The 25,423-nt window shown below is 44.9% G+C and overlaps 1 protein-coding gene and 1 long non-coding RNA gene across 5 annotated transcripts in view; one reads left to right on the top strand and one right to left on the bottom strand.

Moving 5' to 3' along the window:
• Window positions 1-15,387, bottom strand: part of LOC310845136 — a 60,449-nt gene extending 45,062 nt beyond the window's left edge. The window contains exon 1 of the long non-coding RNA XR_014564501.1: window positions 15,146-15,387. This is a non-coding gene — a long non-coding RNA (uncharacterized lncRNA). The remainder of the gene's footprint in view (window positions 1-15,145) is intronic.
• The window catches only part of LOC310844916 (cytochrome P450 2J2-like), a 37,874-nt gene extending 12,969 nt beyond the window's left edge, over window positions 1-24,905 (top strand). For 2 of the 4 annotated variants that reach the window (XM_083739664.1, XM_083739665.1), the window contains 6 exons: window positions 14,408-14,584; window positions 15,587-15,728; window positions 21,374-21,561; window positions 21,989-22,130; window positions 23,546-23,993; window positions 24,369-24,902. In XM_083739664.1, coding sequence (XP_083595790.1) covers window positions 14,408-14,584; window positions 15,587-15,728; window positions 21,374-21,561; window positions 21,989-22,130; window positions 23,546-23,739 — 843 coding nt within the window. In that variant the 3' untranslated portion in view covers window positions 23,740-23,993; window positions 24,369-24,902. Of the gene's footprint in view, window positions 1-14,407; window positions 14,585-15,586; window positions 15,729-21,373; window positions 21,562-21,988; window positions 22,131-23,545; window positions 23,994-24,368 lie in introns of all 4 variants that reach the window. The other 2 variants (XM_083739662.1, XM_083739663.1) reach the window with 2 other exon arrangements.
• Window positions 24,906-25,423: the final 518 nt, after the last annotated feature.

Genomic DNA, 25,423 nt, shown 5'->3' with positions numbered 1-25,423 from the left:
AAAGAATTGACCAGTGTCCATTAATTCTAAATTCTTTAACATAAATTCCCAGGATATATTATCTCCCCCCCCATTTATTTATTTATTTATACAACAAGGAAAACACACACACACACACACACAAACACAAATACCAAATTACACACAAATGACAAAAATAACCATAGACACATAATTTTCTTGGCAAACAATAAAACATCTATTGGTCTTAACACTAAAGACACAACTTCCTGTCTATTCCATATTTCAAATTCATATTACTTATTACCAATACACATTTTTTTCATAAACTTATTCTCAATAAATCTAATTTCTTCTATCTACCTAGCAACTATTACTGAAGTTCCTCGAATGCTGCAACAGAATTTAAACTACTATATTTATTTTTCAGATATTCTTTGAAAACCTCCCATTTAGAAACAAATTCCTGTTTTGATTTATTCTTTATTTTTTCTGATAAACCATCTAATTTGGCATATTCTGTCAGCTTTTGGATCCAATCTTGTATAGAGGGGATTTCATTACTCTTCCATTTTGCTGCGATCAAAACTCTTGCTGCCGCCGTCGCATATAAAAAGATACCCTTCCCAGGATATATTATCAAAGGCCTTTTCTGCATCCACAAAAATTAACATCGCTTGCTTTTCATTTCTGGCAGTCAGATATTCAATTATATTAACTATATTTCTTATGTTATCTTTCATCTGTCTACCAGGTAAAAAACCTGCTTGGTACTTATCAATAGTCTCATTCAATATTTTTTTCAAACTATTTGCTAGCATACTTGCGAATAATTTATAGTCGTTATTTAACAGTGAAATCGGCCTATAGTTCTTTACTTGTGTTAAATCTGAATCTTGTTTTGGTATAAATGTAATATATGCTTCCTTCCACATTTCTGGTAATTCTCCCTTTCTTAGTATATTATTCATAACCTCTTTCAGCGGCACAAGTAGGGCGTGTTTCATTTCTTTATAATATTTTGCTGTAAATCCATCCGGTCCCAGTGTCTTTCCACTTTTCAATTCTTTTATAGCAGCTTTAATTTCCTCTGTTTCAATTAGGTCATTCAGTTTGTCTTTCTTTTCTGTCTGAATTTTTTTTGCACTCCTTTCTGTCAATAATATTTTTTTAAACATTTTTTCCATCTCTTTTATATAAGTGTCTATAGAAATCCACAAATCCTTTTCTAATTTCTTTCGGATTATCTATTTCTTTTCCTTCCACTGTGATCTTCTTAATTGTATTGTGTTCCTTTCTCTTTTAAATCTGTCAGCCATGCCAACCACTTTCCAGATTTATTAGCATATTCAAAGTTCTTTTGCAGCATTCTTTTACTATTCCAGTCTACTTCTCGATTTATTATCTTTTTTTAAAAAAATAATTTTTATTAAATTTCCAATTAACAAACCAATCATATCACATTAATTCTAAATTATACCAATACATAATTTAGCAGAATTTTAATTTTTTTTGGGGGGTACCCATGCTTCAAGCTCAGAAAGCATCCAATCATCTCATATTTCTGCTGCTTTGATGTTCACAAGTCCCATCTTTCCATCTCTTTGTTGTTATCCTTTACAAACCCCGTCTGCCAATCTTCTTGTTGTTATCATTTTTCTTCTTAATAACCTCTATCTCCACAAGCGAGTTGAAGCAAACATTATTATAGTCCTGTGTGGGTTTTCACGCTGATCCAAAAGTCCTATTCAAACAGCAGGCGCGATTTCGACAGTTCCCATAAAATACAGTCCAAGTGTCTGCTCATTAACTTTCCTAGACCAGTTGCTCCATAAATCAGCCTTTCCAGGGGAGTTGTTGCCAATTCAGCCGTGGAATTCAGATATGATAACAAAACCGTAGCACCTCTCCCTCTTTGACTGTAAATCTTGCAACCAAGTCTGTCTCATAATGGCGGTTCCCAATTAGAACTGCGTCACACCAAAAGCCTTTTGTTTCCTTTCCAGATCTTCCGCAAAACAAAGTCTTCGGTTAATAATTTTGTTTCCACACAGTTTATTTTCCCATCTCACTTGCTATCAATCATGTGGCGGTTCTTCTTGGGGGGGGGGGTTGTTAGGTAAATCATATTGAAAAAGAGAAAAGTCCCCCCTTCCGATCCATTTCAACATACCGACATACCGACATAGCTGTGATTCTTTGATGTAGTCTTCTATTCAGTCCAACCCGTCACTCAGCTTCTCAGTGGTTGATTTAATTAGCAATCAGTACAGCCTTTCCTTCGCTCGAAACATGTGCATTTACTCTTCTCCAATTGTTTATCTTGAGCAATGCAACCAGGATTGCCATTAGAAGTAGGGTCCAGGAGATCCAAACACTCACTCGAGGGCTTTCCGTCCAGTGCCCCCACCCCGTCCATCATTCGAACTTGGGGGTGATTTATTGGCAACCGCGGATGAGGCAGCATTTTCCCATCTCCTGGGAAAATTTGGGAGGCTAATTTACTCCCATCATTAGCCAGTGTGGTGTAGTGGTTAACAGCGGTAGTCTCGTAATCTGGGGAACCGGGTTCGCTTCCCCGCTCCTCTACATGCAGCTGCTGGGTGACCTTGGGCCAGTCACACTTCTGTGAAGTCTCTCAGCCCCACTCACCTCACAGAGTGTTTGTTGTGGGGGAGGAAGGGAAAGGAAAATGTTAGCCGCTTTGAGACTCCTTAAAGGGAGTGAAAGGTGGGATATCAAATCCAAACTCTTCTTCTTAATTACCTCGTGTGAGCCGGAGAGATGGTATTGTCGGCCATCTTCCAAAGCGCCCCTAGCGCCCACCCTACTTCTCGATTTATTATCATTGCAAATTGACTTTGCAGTATTTTAATATTCTCATTTTCACATTATTTGGGTTTTTAACTATTTTCTTCTCATTTTCCATTATTTGTTTTAATATTTCTTTCCCCCGTTTTCTCTAAATTTATTTCTGATAGTGTTCTACTATATAAAAAACCCTCGCATTACTGCTTTGCTAGCATCCCATACTACACTCATTTCTGTTCCTTTGTTACAATTATTCACAAAGTAATCAGTTAAGTTTTTCTGTGCTTTCTCATTTATTTTTTTTGATCATCCAATAGGTTCTCATTTAATCTCCATCGAAAGGTTTTTTCCTCCATTTCTTTTATTTCACATTTTATTGCATTATGATCCGAAAGTATTTTTGGTTGTATTTCTATTTTTGTCACTCTTGGTGTTAACTCGCTGGATATCCACACATAATCTGTTCTTGACATTGATTGATTTGGTTCTGAGAAATAAGTAAATTGTTTTTCTAATGGGTGTCTTAATCTCCAAACATCTACCAAATTACAGTTCTCAATCATTGGGAAAAAAAAGTCTTAGGTAGTTTTCTTTCCTCCGATTTTTCTCTTGGCCTCAACCTATCCATTTCCATTGAAACCACTCCATTCATATCACCCATTATTATAATTTTCTGATCCACAAATTCAAAAAGTTTTTCTTCTAAATCTTTATAAAATTCTGTTTTACTTCCATTTGGTGCATACTGTAATGGGAGTTGGGGTTGCTTGTGCGTAAGCCACAAACTGCTCCACGCTGGTTGTATGGCTAAACCTTTCCCTGGCTTGACAGCCCTTAAAACCCGGCTGTCTCAGTCACTGGCAGAATCCGTCAGTGGGTGTTTCCTGAACTTTTTCCAACATAAAAATTCCTTGACTCCAAGTCTCCTCCTAGCTTCTCTGCGCGGAAGCTTTCTGCACAGAGTAGGCGTCCCAAGTGGAGGTCCCGTGCTCTCCCCGCTGATCTCACTGGAAGAGTCTTGGAGCCTTCCCTCCGAAGTGCTTTCAGCCTCCCCTTTCTTCCTGGTGTCACCTTGATTTCCTTCCCCAGCGGAGGCTCTCCCTCTCTCCTTGCTGGTCCCCTCTCCGGCATCATTGGGGAGCCCTACCTCTCCTCTTGGCTCCGATAGCAGTTCCCTGACATCCACCTCCCCTCCAGGGCCCTCCCTTCCCCCCGCCCGTTCCTTGGACGGGGATGCGGGGAATCCCTGGAAGGAGCTATCCCCTTCCTCAGATGATTCAAACACTGCTCTCCACCTGCTGCTGTCTCTTTCCACTGCCCAATCTCCCCAGTCGGATTCCTCTCCCTTTGATACCCCCTTCCTCCTCTTTGGAGGCCGGAAATCCAATCCCATAAACTCTTCTTCATCATCCGTGGTTCCAAATTGCTCCTCCCAGAACCTCCCTAGTGGTTTCGGCTTCCTTGGGAACCTGCGATGAAACTCCTCCTGCAGTTACTCATCCCTGATCTCTTCTGCCGGAACCCAAATGTTTTCCGACTCAGGCTCCCCCTCCCAAGCCACCAAATAATCCACCCGTCTCCCTCTCCACCTTGAATCGAGAATTTCTGCAGCTTGACCCCTGAGTTCCCTTTCCTCCACCCGTGGGTGCATGGGGATCTCTCTTTCTCGCCCCGGAAATTCCCTCCCTTCCCAGTACGGTGAGAGTAAGGACCTGTGGAACACCGGGTGCAGTTTCATGGTGGGCAAGTTGAGTCTAAAGGCCACAGGATTCACCTGTTGTGTTACCTCGAAAGGTCCCAGTCACCTTGGCCGTAATTTCTTACAACCCCCTTTGAACGGTAGCCCTTGGCTTGACAACCACACCCGGTCCCCAACCCTTATTGTCTCCCCTTCTCTGTGGTGCTTGTCTGCCTGCCTCTTGTACGCTTCCTTCACCCTCTCCAGGTTAACCTTAAGTTGTTGGTGTAAAGCCTCCATTTCTTCCACACATTGCTCGGCCGCCGGCACACTCCATCTCCCCTCCCCCTCCCCTGGGAAGGCCCTGGGGTGACACCCGTAATTGGCCATGAACAGGCTCATCCCCGTGGACACATGTTCCGCGTTATTGTATGCAAATTCGGCCAGCGCTAGTTTTTCCACCCAATCATTCTCCCTTTCGTTGACGTAGCAGCGTAGGTACTGTTGGAGTATGCTATTAGCTCTTTCTGCTTGTCCGTTGGTCTCCGGGTGTCGGGCCGTCGAGAAGCTCACCTCGACGTCCAGCAGGCTCATGAGCTTCCTCCAGAATCTGGAAGTAAATTGCCTTCCTCGGTCGGACAAAACCCTCAAGGGGGCGCCATGCAACCTGAAGACGTGATCTACAAACAGCCTAGCTGTTTCCTCTGCCGTCACTGCATGCGAACAAGCAATGAAATGGCACATTTTGGTCAACAAGTCAACTACCACCATGACTGCTGTTTTCCCCCTGGACTTGGGCAAATCGGTCATATAATCTATGGATACCACCTCCCATGGTCTTTCTGGGGTGGGTAAGGGTTCCAGTAACCTCGCGGGTGCTGCCTTCTCCCCTTTTGCCCGCTGGCAGCGTTCGCACCCCCGTACGTATTCCCGCACATCTTCCCTCACCCTTGGCCACCAGAACTGCCTGGTGACAAGCAACATGGTTTTGTGTTGACCAAAATGCCCCGCCGTGGGGTTGTCATGTAGTTGTTTGAGTACTCTTCTCCTCAAGTCCCCTTCTGGTATGTATAATGCTCCCCTATAGTACAGTGCCCCTTCCTTTTCCTCAAAACCCCCTGGATTTCCTTCTGCGTCTCTGATCTCCCTGATTTTTGTTTGGGCGTACTTGTCATTCCTCATCAACCCGGCTAGTTCTCGTCTCTCTACCACCACTCCCCCACACACCCATCGGTCCTCGGGTATCACATGTCTTACTTCCGGCGCTCCCTCTCCCTCCAAGTACTCCGGTTTCCTGGAGAGGGCGTCTGCTCTGACGTTTTCCTTCCCCGGCACGTACCAAATTTCAAAAAAGAACTTGGAAAACTCCTGTGCCCATCGCACCTGTCTCTGGTTGAGGACCTGTACAGTCCTCCAATATTCCAGGTTCTTATGGTCCGTGCACACCTGGATCTTGTGCTGCGCCCCTATTAGAAAATGTCTCCAGCGTCGAAAAGCTTCATGAATTGCAAGCAGTTCCCGGTCATACACCGTGTAGTTCTGTTCTGACTGGTTCAGCTTCCTTGAGAAAAAAGCGCACGGCCTCCACTCGGACTCATTTCCCGGCTGGAGCAGTACGGCCCCAACCGCTCTGTCTGACGCGCCTGTCTCCAGCCTCATAGGCTTCTGCAGATCCACGTGTAAGAGCTGCTCTTCCGAAGCGAATGCCCTCTTTAGCCTTTCAAAGGACTGCTGTGCCTCTTTTGTCCATTCAAACTTCTTTTTGCTGCTGAGACAATGGGTGATGGGTGCAGTTAAGTGGGCGAAGTTCTTGATAAACTTCCTATAGAAGTTCCCAAACCCCAGGAACCTTTGCACGTCCTTCCGGTTCTTGGGAGTCTCCCATTCTAGCACGCCTGCACCTTGCCTGGGTCCATGGCTAAGCCTTTGTCCGACAACCTGTAGCCCAGGAACTCAACCTCTCGGGCGTGAAATTGGCATTTCTCCAGTTTGACCCACAGCTGGTGCTCCTGCAGCCTTTTCAGCACTTCCCTGATGTCCTTAACATGCTGCTCCTCGTTCTCCGAGTAGATTAGCATGTCATCTAGGAAAGCCACGCAATTCTTGTACAGCAGGAACCCCAACACGTGGTGCATGAAGCTTTGAAAACAGGCGGAGCCTGATTGTAATCCAAAGGGCATAACTAAGTACTCAAAGGCCCCCAGAGGGGTGAACATGGTGGTTTTCCATTCATCCCCCTCCCTCATCCTTATCAAATTGTACACCCCCCGAAGGTCCAGCTTGGTAAAAACCTTCCCCTTCCTTACCCTGGTCAAAATATCGTCAATCCTGGGCATTGGGAAGGTCACGGGTTCCGATACACAGTTCAGCGCCCTGAAATCTATGACTAATCTGGGCTCTTTAGAGTCTCTTTTGTCCACAAAGAACACTGGACTGCCCCCCACCGCCCTTGATTCTCGTATGAAACCTCTCTTCAGGTTCTTGTCAATAAACTTCCGCAACTCCTGCATCTCCCTGTCCGACATGGCATACAGCTTACCCACTGGCAGCTGGGCCCCTGGGAGTAGGTTGATCTGACAGTCAAAGGGCCTATGAGGGGGTAGTTTATCCGCCTCCTTCTCACTGAAGACTTCTTCCATGTCCGCGTACTGAGGTGGTACTCTCCCCTTTTCTCCCATCGCCATCCCTGCCACCCTGGCTACTGCCATCCTTGGGGTTTCCCCTCCATGGCAGTGCTCTAAGCAGTGAGCTGACCCAAAGGTGACTGTCCGCTGATGCCATCCCACTACTGGATCGTGCAGCGCCAGCCAGCTCATTCCCAGTATGATTGGTGGCCCTGCTAGTGTGGCAACGTGAAAGGCAATTGTCTCAGTGTGTCTGGAGACCCTCATTTTCATGGGAGGGGTCTGGTGGGTCACTCCCCCCCCAGGAGTTCTCTCCCATCAATGGTCATTACTTGCAAGGGGTGTTCTAGAGGCACCACGTGGAGCTGGTGTTCTAGTGCAAAATCCCTGCTAAAGAAGTTGCAAGAGCTGCCTGAATCCAGCAATGCCTTCACCTTAATTGGGTGTCCGTTAGGGAGCTCTAGCACCACCTCTATGGCTATGGCTGCCCGGGGGGGGGGGTCTGGCTTGGGCACTTTTACTGGTTGCTTGCCTGGCTGCTGTGCCCGCTCTTCTGCAGCCAAGCATTGCCTTTTCCCTGCTCCTTATGCCCCTCCTCCTCACCACCAGCTGCCCCCACCATTCCTTGCCACGCCTTTCTTTGAGGGCAGACTCTGGCAAAATGTCCCGGCTGTTGGCAGAGAAAACACTTCTTGGTCGTTTTCCCTTCCTTTTTGTGAACCTCCCCGGAGTTTGAAACCCCGTGCGCGTGCACCCCTCCAATCTCCATTGGTTCTGCGGGCAGCGAAGGTTGCTCCGGCACGTCAGGAATGCGGTTGTTATGCCAATGCTCTCCCTTCCCGCCTTTCTAGAGCGCGCGCCTCTTGGCGTACTCCCACAGCAAGCGCCATTTTAGTCAGCTGGTCCATCGATTGCGGGCGGGGCGAGTGGGAAAGTTCGTCTTTTACCCAAGGGGATAAGCCTTCCTCAAATAACATTTGCACTGGTTCTGAACCCAGTTCCCAACCAAGTTTGTGGATAAGCATCACAAATCGCGACCAGTACTCTCTCACTGATTGGTTCCCTTGTTTGCACCCCATCAGTTCCTTGCACGTCACGCTCTGCTCCACATCGCTTGAAAACATATGGTCCATTTTTCTCAAATCCTTTAAGGCAGCATTCTCCGATGCCAGTAAGGGTCGGATCCATTCTCTGGCACCGCCTTCCAGATGCCCTATCACAAAAGCGACTCTCCCCCCATCGTCTACAAAGTCATCATACTGCAGGTCCAGTGCGTACTGCACCTCTGTCTTAAATGCATTATAATCTCTGGGATTGCCCCCAAACTTCTGCACTAGTCCCGGTACCTTCCTTGCGATGGGGGTGGGCTTCCCCTGGGCACCCTGAGTCCGCCTTTCATCGAGCCGCGCCGCTAGTAGAGCCAGCTGCTGTTCCAAATCTCTGTTTCTCTCCTCCAGAGTTGGTCCTGCCCTGGCCCCCTCTCCGGCGCCTGCTCCTCCGGTTTGACTCATGATTCCGCCTCTTCTGCTCTGCGCACAAACAACTTAGAAGACTGACGGATTGCTGTAATGGGAGTTGGGGTTGCTTGTGCGTAAGCCACAAACTGCTCCACGCTGGTTGTATGGCTAAACCTTTCCCTGGCTTAACAGCCCTTAAAACTCGGCTGTCTCAGTCACTGGCAGAATCTGTCAGTGGGCGTTTCCTGAACTTTTTCCAACATAAAAATTCCTTGACTCCAAGTCTCCTCCTAGCTTCTCTGCGCGGAAGCTTTCTGCGCAGAGTAGGCGTCCCAAGTGGAGGTCCTGTGCTCTCCCCGCTGATCTCACTGGAAGAGTCTCGGAGCCTTCCCTCCGAAGTGCTTTCAGCCTCCCCTTTCTTCCTGGTGTCACCTTGATTTCCTTCCCCAGCGGAAGCTCTCACTCTCTCCTTGCTGGTTCCCTCTCCGGCATCATTGGGGAGCCCTACCTCTCCTCTTGGCTCCGATGGCAGTTCCCTGACACATACACTCCGACTATTATCAATTTTTCACCTTGCCATGTGACTTGTACCGCAATTATCCTACCTTCTTCATCTTTAAATATTTGCTGAGCCTCAAATTTCTTTTTTATATACAAAACTACTCCTCTCTTCCTGCTTCTGTCTGATGAAACAAATTCATTTCCCAATTTTTTTATTAATCAGTTGTCAGGGGTTCAGGAGCAGAGGCACAGGGAAGATGGGAGATGGAGAGCGAGGGGGAGGAATCCGAGGAGAGCGTAGGAGGGGACAGTGGTCCGAGGGATTCCATGAGCCACTCCAGCGAATCGGAAGATTCACAGAAGGGGGCGCCAGTGGCCAGGGGCAGGGGGTTCCCAAGGGGAATGCCCCAGGAGCAAGGGGGCAGCAGGGACTCCCAGAGCAGTAGTTGGAAATCAGGACCAGCTTCCCCACCAGAGCAGAGTGGGGGGGAAGAGTCCCAGGTATCGGGGCCAGTGCTTTCCCCACCAGGGAGAGAAGACGAGGCAGAGCTGACCACGCCTCCATCGGAGAGTCAGACAACGGAGGGGAGGTCAGATCCGGCCAGTGTCACAGAAGAGGGAAGCAGTGATAGAAGTAGTGTAACGGTTAGGAGAAAGGTCACTGGGTTGGCGCGAGAAGCAAGTTCAAATGTACAGGAGCGCGGGACAGCAGAGGATGAGGATGGGGAACCGGGTCCTAAAGCCCGCCGGAGGCAGGGGGAGGAGCTGAGCAACTCAGCGTCGGAAGAGTCCAGAAAGGGCGATGCCCCAGCGGGCAGGAGGACCCAGAGGAGGAAAGGGCAGCGCAGAAGGTGGAGCAGGGCTAGGATCTTAAACTCATGCGGAAGGGGAGGAGATTCAGACGGGACTTCGCCGATCTAGGGTTTAAGACGTAGGGTTGCACGCTCTGGCTTTGAAATGGAAACTAAACTTCAATAAAGACTTTTGTACATTACATCAGCCTGGCGTTGGTCCTCTGTGAGCTGGGACCTAGAGGCAGCTCTGACATCAGTACTCTTCTATGCTTTCTCGCCACATGAGTTTCTTGTAGACAAATAATATCCAAATTCTTTTTTTAAAGGAAATGTTCGATTTTCTTTTTTTCCTTTTGTCATTAATTCCATTAACATTCCATGTCCATAATTTCAGTGCCATTTTGTGTCCCCTTTACCAGTAAAAGTATAAAAGTCTTAAACCTGTCCTTCTTCCTCTTCTTCTTCTTTTTCTTCTTCTTCTTTACTATCCTTTTCTTCTTCTTCCAATCCTACCGGACCTGCTGCTCCTGCCACTGTTGCTTCCTCCCCTTTTCCCAGCTCTTTCTATCTTCTCAGAAATTTATGTGTTTCATCAACGCTTGTAAATTTAAACTTTTCCCCTTTGTAGTAAAAGGAGATCCCTTTTGGAAATTTCCACTTAAATTCAATTTCATTCTTCCTTAATGTCTGTGTCAATGGTTTGTAATGATCATGTTTTTTTCAGCAGACGAAGTGGGACGTCTTTAAAAGTAATTATAAAAGCTTCATCAATGCACAGCCTTTTTTCACTGTTTTTCTGTAAAATCAAATTCTTCATTTCTCTATCTTTAAATATAATCAAACAGTCTCCTGGAAATTTCTTTGCTTTGACAGTCCTTGTTTTAATTCTAAAAGCATTCTGAATTGTCTTTCTGACGTCTTCCACTTCCATACTTTTCCATTGTGCAATCTCCGTTTTTAGTTTCTCCAAAATATTCTCTCCTTGTACTTCAGGCACAGATCTCAATCTCAAATTGAATTCTCTTTGCCTCAATTCATTCATAGCAATCGCATCCCACAATTCTTCTTGTGTTTTATTAATTTCTGAAACTTCTCCCTTAACTTTTTCTTCCTTTTTCTTTATTTCCCTTACTTCTTGTTTTTTTCATTTTTGTTTGTTTGTTTGTTTCATTTTTTCTTCCAGGCTTTGCGTTCTTTTTGTTATTTCCTTCATCTGTCCCTTCAATTCATTAACTGTCATATCAAATTTTTTATCCATTGATTCTAGTTTCGTCTCCAAATTCTTCTCACTTTGTTTAATGTCTTTTTTAATTTCTGTGAACATTTTAAAAATGTCTCCCTTAAATTCAGTTTCCTGTTTTGATCCTCTTCTTTCCAAAGTTGTCCCACTTTTTCCTGTCTGAGACATTGTTTCTCTTCTTCCTGCCACTAGGTGTATATTAGGTGTATATCAATCTTTGGAAGGCAAAATTTCTTTAAAATAAACAATTAAAGGAGAAAGAAGAAAGTTTTCTGCCGCTTGTTTGGCTAATCCAACGTAATGTCTTAATAAATAATCAGAATAAGCAAATAATAATAATAATAATATTGAAAAGAAGAACAATGAAGGAGACAATGAGAAGAAAAAAATAGCGACCACCAAAGGAACAATAAAAAATAATAAAAATATTATTTCGCCACTTGCCTGGCCAATCCAATCCTTTAATCAAAATTCCAACAAAACTATACCAGCCAAATTTTAAGCCAGTAATCCCAAGAAAAAAATCAGAGAATAACAAAAAAGAGAAGCAAAAAAAAAAAAGGAGAAAAGGAGAAAAAATAGAAAAAAAGAACAAATAAAAAAGAACAAAAAGGAAAAAAAGAAAATTCTCTTCACCAAAGCAGCAGAGCCAGAGATTTTCAAAAGCAAAACCAAAATTAATCCATCCCCGAGAGCACAGTCTGGCACCATAAAATGTAAAAATAGTCAGCCAAAGTCCTTCTGCTCCAATGTCCATGTCAGCTAAGTCAGAAGCAGGAAAGGAAGAGTGGGTAAACAATTTCTTCTCCTTACTCAGCTTTCCTCCGGATAAAACAAAACAAAACAAAACAAAATAAAGAACCAGATAACAGCAACTATTTCTATTTTGTTTTGGCCTTGACAGTTTCTCAAAATGCTGCTTTGGCATGTAAAAAATAAAGAAGAAAAAATTCCACCATGAGGCTTCTTAACAGTTAACAATGCAGTTCTCTAAAAACGAAAGTAATAAGTTTCCAGGAAGACTCCTCCTGCAGTCCCAGAAACCCACAAAAAGACCCCCAAAAACCCCTTAATAAGGGCTTTCAGCCCCTTCCTTTGTTTAATACACAGTCTTAAGTAAAGTGTTTATATTAAATTAAATATTCCGCTGCAAGAGAACTCACTGTTTTTTGTTCTGTGGGTACTTCTTGCATATAAATAAGATCCCAGTCGAGGCTGACCTCCTTTTTACTACCCTGCTGCTTCTGAATCGTTGTTAATCCTTTCTTTTCAACTATTTCCCTCAATTAAATCCGGATTTTTTTACTGTTTCTGAATCAGGTAAGTTTGAGGCTGTGCTTCTCGAGGGTAGAAAATGGCCTCAATCTCACTGCTCTTTTTGCTCCTAAAAGGGGCTTTTCAGCAGAGAGACCACTCCTCGGCTAGCTGGCAACCTGCCCTCAGGATCTTCCTCCTGAGGTTTTTGGGGGCTTGTGGCGCCCTTGCAAAGTACCCGTTTCCCCCTGAAAAGCTGGATTCTCCCCAGAGAGCTAAATCCTGCTTGTGCTTGGCTCCGCGGTAAACCGGAAGTCTCATTACTCTGAGACCTCTTGGCTAGCATTTATTTATATGGGGATCAGTTCTTTTCTCCACCCTCTCACCTCAGATTGCCATGATGCAAACCCAGGATATGTATTTGTCTTATTTAATATTATTTGTTATTGGGAACATAGTTCTTGTAAGGAAAGGCAATGGAAGAGAGCCAACCTCCGAAGTGTTTGCTAGAGAGGTTGATTCAGAAAATATAAGTAATTTATCTTTCATGAGAAAACTAGGAAATAGGAAAACTCCCTTCTTAAAGGTTTAATAATAATAATAATAATAATAATAATAATAATAATTTATTTATACCCCGCCCATCTGGCTGAGTTTCCCCAACCACTTTGGGCGGCTTGCAATCAAGTGTTAAAACAATACAGAATTAAATATTAAAAACTTCCCTAATTAGGGCTGCCTTCAGATGTCTTTTAAAGATAAGATAGCTGCTTATTCCCTTCACATCTGAAGGGAGGGCATTCCACAGGGCAGGTGCCACTACCGAGAAGGCCCTCTGCCTGGTTCCCTGTAACCTCACTTCTCACAATGAGGGAACCGCCAGAAGGCCCTCAGCGCTGGATCTCACGGTCTGGGCTGAACGATGGGGATGGAGACGCTCCTTCAGGTATACAGGACCAAGGCCATTTAGGGCTTTAAAGGTCAGCACCAACACTTTGAATTGTGCTCGGAAATGTACTGGGAGCCAATGCAGATCTCTCAGAACCGGTGTTATGTGGTCCCGGGAACCACTCCCAGTCACCATTCTAGCTGCCACATTCTGGATTAATTGCAGTTTCCGGGTCACCTTAAAAGGTAGCCCCACTTAGAGCGCATTGCAGTAGTCCAAGCAGGAGATAACTGGAGCATGCACCACCCTAGCAAGACAGTCCGCATCCAGGTAGGGTCTCAGCCTGCTTACCAGATGGAGCTGGTAGACAGCCGCCCTGGACACAGAATTAACCTGCACCTCCATGGACAGCTGTGGGCTCAAAATTACTCCCAGGCTGCGTACCTGGTCCTTCAGGGGCACAGTTTCCCTATTCAGACCCAGGGAGTCCTCCACACCTGCTCTCCCCCTGTCCCCCCAAAAAAGTACTTCTGTCTTGTCAGGATTCAACCTCAATCTTTTAACTCTCTAGATGGTCCAGAAGGATATTATGGACAATGGTGTCAAAGGCCGCAGAGAGATCCAGCAGAACTAGCAAACAGCTCTCACCTTTGATTTTTTGAAGGAAGAGATGGGCATTACTTGTTTGGGGAACTGGGGAATTTAATAAATAAAATAAAATAAAATAAAATAAAATAAAGAATGATAAATTTTAAAACTGCATTGCAAGATTTGGAGGACTGCACATTTCAAAGGCTGGCTGTGTTTCAATTTGCATATTAGGAAAATTCAGTCTTAAATGTGAACTGACTTGAATGTCTCCCCATCTGTATTCTCCAGCCACCCCCCACCTCCCAACAAATGGCCTGGGATTGTGCCCAGTTTTGAATGAAGCCTGGGAGCTAGAAAAATACTTTGACCCCTAGTTTTCTTTCACATATTCGGCTAGAGATATTTCCCAGAACCAGTCATTGTGAGATTCAAGAGAAGCTACAGACTCCTACCTTCTTCTCAGTGAGACTCAAACTAATGTGCTAGCTCTGAAGAATAATTTGGGTCATGTTTTAAGTACTACCAGTAATTCAAATGAATTGACTCATGAATTACATGACCAAGCTTCCTCATGGTAATGGCAGCATGTCTGCTATCTTTCCTTTAGCTGTATGAAATGTTTCCATGGCTCATGAAACATCTCCCAGGGCCCCACAAGAAGGCCTTGTCCTGCTCAGAGATGGTGTTTTCATTTGCAAAGGAGGAGATAGAGAAGCATAAGGAGAATCAGTCTCTGCATGAGCCACAGGATCTCATTGATTTCTATCTGCTTCAGATGGAGAAAGTAAGTATCTGCTTTGAAGCTGAATGCTGCTCATCCAAGGAATCATTATATTTCCTGTTATAAGTGAATGCTAATCTCTTCCAAGGACACCAATATTTTTTCCCTGAATCTCAGTTGAAAATGACATTGAGTTACTTTTCCTCAGATTTATTGGATTATTATTTTTCTTAGTGAGTTGTGCAAACCACTATTCTGAATAGTGTTTTTTTATTAGGGTAGTGGGCACTGGAGATCAGTTGATTGATCCAACAGAGCAGTGGGCAAAAACTTTTGAAAACCCCTGTAAAACTCATGGGAACATACTCACCACTGAAATGTTGCTTGTGGTGCCCAAACAGTAAGAATGCCCAAATAGTATGAATGGCCAACTCACCAAGTGTATTGTGGCAGATGTTTCATTATACATTACAATGCATAGCAAGAGGAAAAATCACTCCTCACAAATCCTAAAGAAAATGTTCCTAAACTAAATATGACTTCAAACTCCTGCCTCATTTATTCCTACCCTAGAAAGGTCAAAATATTTTTTCTTCTTGCATTACTGGAACAATCTTTGAACACTCAAATTTGACTAAAGAATGGTTAAATATGTTTTGTGATAAGTAATGCACATTTTGAATATCTGCTGCCAGAGAGATTCTTTTGGATCCCTCATCCCCTGCCAGTGTTGGATTATTATCCTAACCCACAGATTCTCAAATGCAGCACCAGCAGCTACCACTGTGTACACAGGAATGTGTGCATGGGTCTCTTGTCACAACCAGCTACGAAGCACAGGGCCGGCCCACACATGAGGCAGGCTGAGGCAGTGACATCAGGGCAGTGGAGGTGGCATCTTCCTATTTCTCCTCAGGCAGTGTAAGAGGACACCTCACCCCTCAGGAAGCATGTGTTGGTGGTATCCTAATAGGAGCAGGGGGGGGGGTTAAGATAAAATAAGTGCTGATGGACAGATTGTAATGCATGTAAATGACATGATACTTTCCCCGTTTTCAAAATCAGAGCAAAAACGACCCAGAGTCCACCTATGATGAAGAAAACATGGCTTTTAGTATTTCCGGGCTCTTTGTAGCAGGGACAGACACAGCCACCAGTTCTCTGAAATGGGCGCTTCTCCTCCTGGCAAGTCATCCAGATATCCAAGGTGAGAGAGGGAAACCTGTGCAGGGATTCTTTTGATCTCTAGAGTGGACTGTAATTCTTGTGTCAATTATATGTTATGGATTTTCCAAAAAATTTAAGAAACTGATAGCAAATTAATGCACATTTACAACAAATTTAAAAGTTGATTCTCACCCACTCCCCGTTCAAAATGTTAGCAGCAAAGGAACGAGAGAAAAGAAACAAGAACATACTTTCCCCTCATTTCTGCTACTTTTCCATCCTTTCCTCAGTTTCCACCGGCTGTGCATATTTAAATTCCTGCTTAGATTTTTATCTAACTATAACATTTCTCCAGTTATTTAATGTCAGGTGCTGGTGGTGGTTGCTCGCCAGTAACCAGGGAGGACTCCAACCTGTCTTTTACAGGTTTTATTGTTCAAACTATTTACAGTGCAGATCTAAAATGTCCATGTCCATCTTAGTCACTTGCAGAATCCGGGAGTGGCCCCTTCCGGCTTCTCCCCCAGCATAACAACTTCAGCACCCCAAGCCTCCTCCTCCCCTCCTTGTATTTCACCCTCTGTGCAAGCTGGGTAACGGTGAGGTGCTTGGGCTCTCAGCAGCATCCTCGAGCCCTTTCCTCTCTTGGCTGACCCCTTCCCTCTGTTCTCCGTTGGAGGTGTGGCTTTCCCCACCGGTGGACAAGGAACTGCTTCTCAGAGATTTCGGCAGCTCCATGTATCCCCTGTTCCAAGGGCAGTCCCCTGATATTTAAGTTGAGTTATTCTTCCTTTATTTAACCATATACCGTAATCATCAATCATAGTTTCAAATCATATTTCCTCCAATACAACTGATTTGTCTTCCTTTATGCGTTCTCAACATTCTGAATAATAATGGTAATTATATAATCTTCTTTAATCCCAGCATTCTCTCCAAACTTCAAAATCCTCAGAATCATTCAAGAAGACTCTTTGTCTTCTTTGCTATGCTGTCCCTTTAAGAAAAAGAAAGAAAGGAAAGGAAAGGAAAGGAAAGGAAAAGAAAGAAAAGACAAGAAAAACTTGACAATATCCATTTTCCCAGACTGCTCTGCACCCCTGAACACTATCCCTACTAAGTACTGGAGGAAGAGTGAACCTTATGCCTGTGAAACTTTAAAATGTTATCCTTAATATACCCCCTCCCAATATTCAGCCAGGACCATACATATCCCCTTCTGTCCTTCACGTTACCAGATTCATTCTTCTTTACGAAGCACATTCAGTTTTTATAATGTATCAACAACATGAAATTCAGGGTTACTTCTTCCTTTCTCTCTGAATGCTTTGGACGTTGAGAGAACATTCTCATGCCATACCAAGAACCAGAGGCATAGCAAGGTCAAGAGGTACCCGGTGCAGAGATTTCTTTTTGTCAACCCCCACCAACATTGAAATTGAAATCTGTCAATGAGAGCCAACCCCCCCCCCAAGAAAGCTGGACACCCCTAGGCATGAGGCAGCTCCCTATGTTACCAAAAGCAATGCCTCAGCCACAGACCATAGGGTCATCTAGTCCAACCCCCTGCAATGCCAGAATCTCAACTAAAGCATCCATGACAGATGGACACCCAGCCTCTGCTTATAAACCTCCAAGGAAGGAGAGCCCACCATTTCTTGAGGGAGACTGTTCCACTGTCTAACATCTCTTGCTGTCAGAAAGTCCTTCCTGATGTCTAGTGGAATCTCTTTTCTTGTAACTTGAAACCATGGGTTCGAGTCCTACCCTCTGAAACAGGAGAAAACAAGCTTGCTCCATCCTCCATGTGCTGACCCTTAAAGTATTTGAAGATGGCTACCATCTCTCCTCTTCTCTTTTCTAGGCTAAACATCCCTAGCTCCCTCAACTGTATCTTGGTTTCTAGACCCTTGATCATCTTGGTTGCCTTCCTCTGCACACATTCCAATTTGTCAATTTCCTTTTTAAATTGGGGTACCTAGAACTGCACACAGAACTCCAAGTGTGGTCTCACCAAGGCAGAAGAGAGTCGGACTATGACTTCCCTATACTTCTTATTCTGTGAACTACCCTGAGACACCCAAGTATAGGGCGGTATATAAATGCAATTAACAACAACAACAACAACAACACTTCTGCTGATGCAGCCTAGAATAGCATTGGTCTTTTTTTGCTGCTGCATCGTACTGTTGACTCATGTTGAACTTGTGCTACTGGCTTTAAAATTTTGTGTGTGTATCTAGGGGGGTATGGACAGGAGTCCTGGACCACCGTCTTCTCTCTCTCTCTCTCTCTCTCTCTCTCTCTCTCTCAGCAATCTATAATATCACATCAGATCCAATAGGGGCCAAATCCACTGCCCATAAAGGGTTACTGGAGTCACAGTGAAAAGCTTTCTGAAAAGTGTCGTTCTCATCTGGCAATGGAAAAAAGTGCCATTCAATCTTAGTTTCAACGGCATGCATGAATGAAACAGCACGAAGTGTAATGTGTGAATGTAGCATGGAAACATGTACGATGCTCTTCTTGTCACATGCACACATGCCATCACAGGACTAGAGAATTAACTCAAAAGGGCAACTCAGTGATGAAGGGAGTGCAGCGTGTTCAGAAGACAAGTGGTTGGTGCTTAAAAAAATAAGCAGAAGACGACAGCAGGAGAGGATGAGCCTAGAGACACAATAGAAACTGCTAAAACTGGGCGCCAGCACGTGGTGCATGAAAGCCTGGAAGCACGGACTTCCACATTGCAAGCCGAAAGGCATGACGAGATATTCGAACGCCCCCCCAGTGGGGTAAACATGGTGGTTTTCCACTCGTTGCCCTCTCGCACCCTGATGAGATTGTACTGTCAGTTAAATTCAGCTCCGATCCTCTGAGCTGATATGGCTCATCTTGGCTTGAGCCCAGCAGAGTATTCCCAGAGTCCGCAACGAAAGGATGAGGCAGGTATGGTGCTACATTGCTATGCTTTATTACTAAGCTATTGTGCTGGTCCCGGGGGGGGGGGAGGTGTCAGCATCACCCTTGAGCCAGTGTACCAACTGGACTCATGCACTACAGCCCCGACTGGGCTAGGCGAGCTGGGTAGCACTGCCAGAGACCTCCTTTCCCACAGGAACAGGTCACAGTGCTGTGGACTCACAGCTTGGAGCTGAGAGCACCGGATTCACTGTCTCAATAATGCAGTCGTTGCGCAGCAGCGTTTTGCAGAGTCTTGCAGAGTATAAACCACTCGGAGAGCAGCTCTGTAAAATATCCTCCTTTATTCTATAACTACAGCTATGATACAAACTATATACAGAGCTAAATATTCTGAGCATAAATCAATGCTATACTCTGAGTGCCTGCAGCTGCTCTTAGCAGCAATCTTATCTATAAACACGATTTCTTGCACTCTCTCTCCGACACACTGACTGACTCTCTCTCACACAGAGATTCACTCACTTGACTAATTAAGTAGAGAGCAATACATTGCTCCTCCTCTCTGTAGAGTCAGCAGAGACCTCAGGAGATGATCAGGAGATTCTTGGGTATGGGAGGGGTGAAATCTCCTCAGAAGGTACTATTACTGTAGCCAAAGTTCAGTCCTGAGTCACTAGCCTGGTAGAAGTTCACAAGATGAGACGCGAGGTCCGAAACAGGGAGCCGGGCGGGGTCAGGAATACTCGAAGATCAGAAGCAGGAAGCCGGGCAGGAAACAGGAACACTGGAAGGTCCGAAACAGGGAGCCGGGCGGGAACAGGAACGCTGGAAGATCAGAAGCAGGAAGCAGGGCGAGGAACAGGAACACTGGAAGTACAGGTCTAGGTCCGGGTAAGAGCAAGTACTCCACAACGGCGTTGCTCCCGCAATCTGGGACTGGGCTGACTGACCTTTATCTTCTCTAAGGCCAGGGGCGGTCCCGGCCCCCAGGAGCCCTGCCTCTCCTGCCCTTAAGGCGAGCACTACTCCTGGGAGAAACCAGTTCCCTTCGCCTCTCTGCCCTAAGCCTCTGCAGTTCAGGAGAGGCCGAAGGGTTACTGGGCCCCGGGGGAGGCTCACCTGTAGACACTGAGTCCTCAAGCACCTCTGGGGCCAGAATGGTTTCACCTGGTGCCTGCTCCTGAGGATCTGGCACAGGTGCAGGCTCCTCAGAATCTAGGCCTTGCCCCAATTCAGCCAGCCCTGGAGGCGGGGACTCCTGTGCCGGCTGGGATTCCTCCGGTTCACTCTCAGAATCGGAATCCCAGGCCATCACAGCTATGCTGAGAGCATACAAATATACATCTTGTCTCTGTGAGAAGCAGAGAGCAACTCCAACAAAGAAATGACAGAACAAAGGAAACAGGAAACCAGTGAACGTCACATCCCGTCTCCCTTTCCTGTGGGAATCACAACAGTATCTGCACTGCAGTATCTGCACTGTGGAATGAAAACATAGTCTTCTGACTACAAGCAGCTGCTCAGTGAGAGAAACAGAAACTAACATGTACGCCCCCCGGAGGTCCAGGTTAGTAAAAATGTTCCCTTTCCGCACTCTCGCCAAAACGTTGTCGATTCTCGGCATGGGGAAGGCCATGGGTTCCGTCAAGGAGTTGAGCATTCTGAAATCTACTACAAGTCTCTTTTCGCTCGTAGCTTTCTTGTCCACAAAGAACACCGGGCTGCCACCCATAGCTTTGGAGTCGAGGCCCTCTGGCAAGCTTATCTTTCACTTCAGAATTCAGTGCAGCCTTAAACAGAGCCTGCACTGGTTCTGAACTCAAATCCCACCCCAGCTTGTGGACCAGCATGGCGTACTGGGACCAGTAACTGCGCACAGTCAAACTCCCTTGCTTCAAAGCCAAGAGCTCCTGCTGAGTCATATCAACTTGACTCTCATGTGTAAACATAACGTCCATTGCCTCAAAGAACTTTGCCAAGTCCCGAAGAGCATCGTTATTAGCTGCTATCAGTGACGTGACCCAATCTCTAGCCGGGCCCGATAAGTGGCTAATTAAACATCGTTAGCAAAATCAGCCCCCTGCAGTTCTAGTGCATATTTCATCTCCGTTTTAAATCCCAAATATTCTTGAGGGTCCCAGTTAAATTTATCCACCAGCATAGGCATTGTTCTTCCCAGCAGGTCCCCTCTCGTTTCTCTGATGCGCTCGACTCTCCTCCAATCTGATACGCAGTTCCTCCGCCCGAGCCTCCAGACTGGCGTTGCGTCACTGTAAATCAGCCAGTTGCTCCTCCATTGCTCTTATCTCCTCTCTCCTGCTAGCACCCGGCAACTGAGTCTCTGCAAGCTGTCAGGGATGATTGGTGAGTGCTAGCAGAGATAAGAGTCCGGGAATCCACCCATATTTACAAGATTTATTGGTTTCTTCTTGCTATGTACAGAGCTCTGAAAGTCAGCCTGCATCATGGTGAGTCGGGTTGCAGAGACTGAATCAGCTTTCATTTTCTTCCAGCAAATCCACTTCCTGAACCCAATTCCCTTCCTTCCTCTGTTACGAGAATAGCTGGGCCCCGGAAGTGGCCCAACCCCTCTCTGATTCATTGTTTCCTGACAGCCCTTCGTCACCCTCCTCGTCCGAGGAAGTACAGCTGCTAAGCAACAGAGGCTTAGCAACAGAGTCCCCATTCTCTCCCCCTTCTCAGCCTCCAATTCCCTGACATATATTCAAAATAAACTTCTGTTTCTGTAATTTTCTTCAGATAAAGTCCACAAGGAGATAGAAGATGTTTTAGGTTCTTCTCACAGAATCTGCTATCAAGATAAGAAGAAACTGCCCTACACCAATGCTGTGATTCATGAAATGCAGCGCTTTAAATATGCCTTATTTATGGGGGTTCCTAGGCAATGTACAAAGGATGTGAAGATGCATGGTTTTCTCTTTCCCAAGGTAAAGAAGAGTGATACAACTGCACGCCTGTATCCCAAGAGTCTATGAGTAGGTTGCATATTCAGATATGCCCCCAGCCATGCAGGAACTTCCTGTGTAGTCTAAAACAGGAGTTCCACCTGCAGACATGTTTCACTAGTGCTATTCCTGGGGCCATGTGGCACCTCAGAGGAGCATGCAGTGGCCAAAGGTCTCAGCGAGGCCTTTCTGAAACAGGTTGGGGGAGGCCCTGCTGTGTTTCTGTATAGAAATATTTTTTTAAATAGAAAGAAGTTGAGGATGAATATGGCCATTGTTAAATACCCACCTGTCCCCCCAAAACTCCATTCAGCTTGAACTCTGCAAAGATTCATCCTGGGACAGTGAGTGAGAATCCTGGAATGTGTTGATCTGAATGCATTCCAAGTTAATTCTTTCTTATTTGCAGGGGACTGCCATTCTTTTTGATCTGCGCTCTGTTCTTCTTGATCCAAAACGATGGGAGACTCCTGCAAAGTTCAACCCGAATCATTTCTTGGACAAGAATGGACAATTTGTGGACAGAGAAGAATATCTGCCATTTGGTGCAGGTGAATGCAAAAGTCCAAGTTGAGTTGTGGTCTATAGACATGCATATTGGTTGGCTTCCAGGAAATGACATCATCAGCAGCAAGAGAGTAGGGCAGAATGGATGCAATATCCCCTTGGCAGGAGTGGCACTGCTGGTCAGCAGGATGGGGCAAGGCTGTTGATAATTTAGGGAATTTCTGGGTGGCTGATTTTGGACTCATTGGTACCCAAACCCTTATGGGGTTCACACTTTGCACTTGCCACCCCATTGCCCTGTCCCTGAGAGGTAACACTGCCAGCACCAGGGTTGCTCCCTGTCACACGTCACTGCTTGATGCCATCCAACTTCTTTTCAGGTGACAAGGCTAAAGCTCCCCCACCTCTTTTCATGGAATGTAATTTAGCCTTTTATGAAACTGTACTCAGAACTGAGTCTGCAGTTAAACTATCCCACTTCTGTACTTCTTGCACTCTGAACTGTAAAGGAGGCTGGTGTATGTTCAGGTTTCAATTTTCAAAGAACAAAGGAATATTTTTGCACCCTCTGTGTCAGGAGCCAGGCATTGTTGTCTGCGCCATGCCTGCAAGTATTCAGCAGACATCCTCACTGCTAACTTAAAGGCTCCTGTTGACTTTTTAATACATAGAATTATGTCTATTCAGTTGTTGACGAGAATGTTATAAATTAAAAAAAGGACTGGTTCATCTTTAAACGATTATACAGTATTGTTTAACATGTTCTTGTTGGTGTCAAGGCAAAAATAGGTGTATAGAAAGGAGAATTCCTTGGCTGCCAAGATCCAGGTTTGGGGGAAGTACTTTTTGGTGAGAGAACCTCAACAAAGATTTAAAATTACAAACATGTAGGAAAGTAAAGCATGGAAACATATGCTTTAAAATAGGCCCTTGTGGGTTCCTTCCAAATTTTCCCTCTTCCCCTACCATAGTAAAAGCCCACACATTTGCTTCCCCACCCCCATCGTTCAGCCCGGACACTGAGGTCCAGTACCGAAGGCCTTCTGGAGGTTGCCACACTGCAAGATGTGAGGTTACAGGGAACCAGGCAGAGGGCCTTCTCGGCAGTGGTGCCTGCCCTGTGGAATGCCCTCCCAGCAGATGTCAAGGAAATAAGCAACTATAATACTTTTAGGAGACATCAGAAGGAAGCCCTTTTTGGGGAGGTTTTTAATGTTTAATGCTATATCATGTTTTTAATATTCGGTTGGAAGCTGCCCAGCCAGATGGGCGGGGTATAAATAACAAATTCTTCTTCTTCTTCTTCTTCTTCTTCTTCTTCTTCTTCTTCTTCTTTCACTTTCCTATGTCTAGTTCTCCAAAGTATCATACAGTATAGCATGTTTTATAGCTGCGAAGTAATTGACACTGAAATGTAAATTATTACTCAGTTGCTGACTTTCCCATGTCTCCTCTTCAGGGGCTCGCATTTGTTTGGGAATGCAGCTGGCAAAGATCGAAATCTTCATCTTCCTGACCAGCCTGCTGAGAAAATTCAGCTTCCAGCTGCCAGAAGGCATTAAAGAACTCAATCAAGAGCCTTTACTTGGGACTACAACACATCCCCATCCTTACAAACTCTGTGCTATTCCCCGTGGCAATGCAAACCTCTGATTTTTTTTAAAAGCACCATTTTCCTCTCAGTGTCCCTCTAGTCCTACTTTACTCAAACTTCTGTCATTGCTTAAAACAGACACTTTTTCCATTTTAGTGTAAAACCCATCTCATATTATTCAAACCGGATGGCAGCATGCTGTTGGCCATGTGAAGGTGTCAGTTGCTTGCACATTCATTTTTGCTGTTTCTTAATAAAAGTACGAAGGCATAAGAGGAACTCTGCTGGACCAGGCAAGATAGGACCTGTCTATGTGAGGAGAATCAGAACTTACAGGGTTAAACAGTGTGACGTCTCACATTCTGAGGCGTGATTATGTTCACATACAGGAATCTTTCTTTGTGTGAGTTTCCTTTCGTTTTTGGCTGAGAGAGCGAAAGGATGTCTGCTCTCTCGCCGGGCTGATTTATGATGTTTTTCTTCTCATTAAAGACTGTTGGAGATTCGCAAGAAGCTGCGTTCAGTCTGATTTATTACCCACACACAAAGGCAACAGTTTCTGCCGCTGCAAACTCTGCTAAACGACTTTGCAAAGAGAGCTGAGGGGATCTCAAGTTTTTCTATCGGCACAGACGTCCGATTGGCGCAACAGAAGCGTGCCGGACGCCATCTTATCTTCACAGTCTAGTCCTCCAGATGTCTGTGGGAAGCCTCCAAACAGGAAACTGAATGCAACAGCACTCTCCTCACTTACAATTTCCAGAAAGTGATATCCATAGCCACAGTGTAGGCAGAACATAGCCATTGTGGTTTGTACCCACTCATAGCTTTACCCTTCATGAACCTATCTGATTCTCTTTCTGAGTCATCCAAGTTGATTAGAATCACTACATCTTCTGAGAGCAAATTCCATAGTTTAATGTTGCAGAAATGTTATATTGGTCCTCACTTGAACTGAATGAACCAGAAAGGGTGTGAGTCAAGCATATGTGTTATGGTCAGAAGTCCCTTTGCCAGGCATAAATGAAGGTTTTGATAGGATAGCTAGATATATCAGCCAGATACTCAGAAGTAAAGGCCTTGGAAAAGCTACCTCCATCTATGTGAAGTGCTGCTAGTAAGCTTTTCTCATTTGTACTGCTGACTTAATAACAGTAATAGCAATAATAATAATAATAATAATAATAATAATAATAATTCTTTTCTCTTTCTTGGGCAGCAGCTGCTACTTTAATTTTTTTTGGACAAAGTGATAATAAATAAATAAGAATAAAAATGTGCACTCAACCCCCGAGACCATTCTATTGTAACTATCCAACCTCCCAAAATTTAAACACCTCTTGTGATAGTTTGACCCTTTCTGTTTTAGCAGCACACATTCTACAAACACCTTCCGTGTCTCCTGCATATTCCCCGTCTTACCTTAATAGCATGTGTTAATTTATCATTAATAGCTATCTTAAGGGCTATTGCCATTAGGTCCTGGCTGAGGGCTTCACATGGGCATTTGCACCAGGACTTTTCCATATGCAATTTATTTCATGAATGTATGGTACATATTTTCCCAATGTTTCTGGCACAAATCAGTCTTACACTAGCCAAAATTCTAATTGCAATTCATATTAATCAGACTTCCTCTCATCTGAGTGACACATGAAAAATGATTATAGTTTTTGACTGTAGCACATGACTTGGGATCACATTCCAAGGCTGCTTGGACATGGTGTCAGAACACTTATTCCT

Source organism: Podarcis gaigeae (assembly GCF_964106915.1).
Source record: "Podarcis gaigeae genome assembly, chromosome: 5".
NCBI classification, from domain to species: Eukaryota; Metazoa; Chordata; class Lepidosauria; order Squamata; family Lacertidae; genus Podarcis; species Podarcis gaigeae.
The sequence above is the reverse complement of the archived record's forward strand: the minus strand, read 5'-3'. Positions and strand labels throughout refer to the sequence as shown.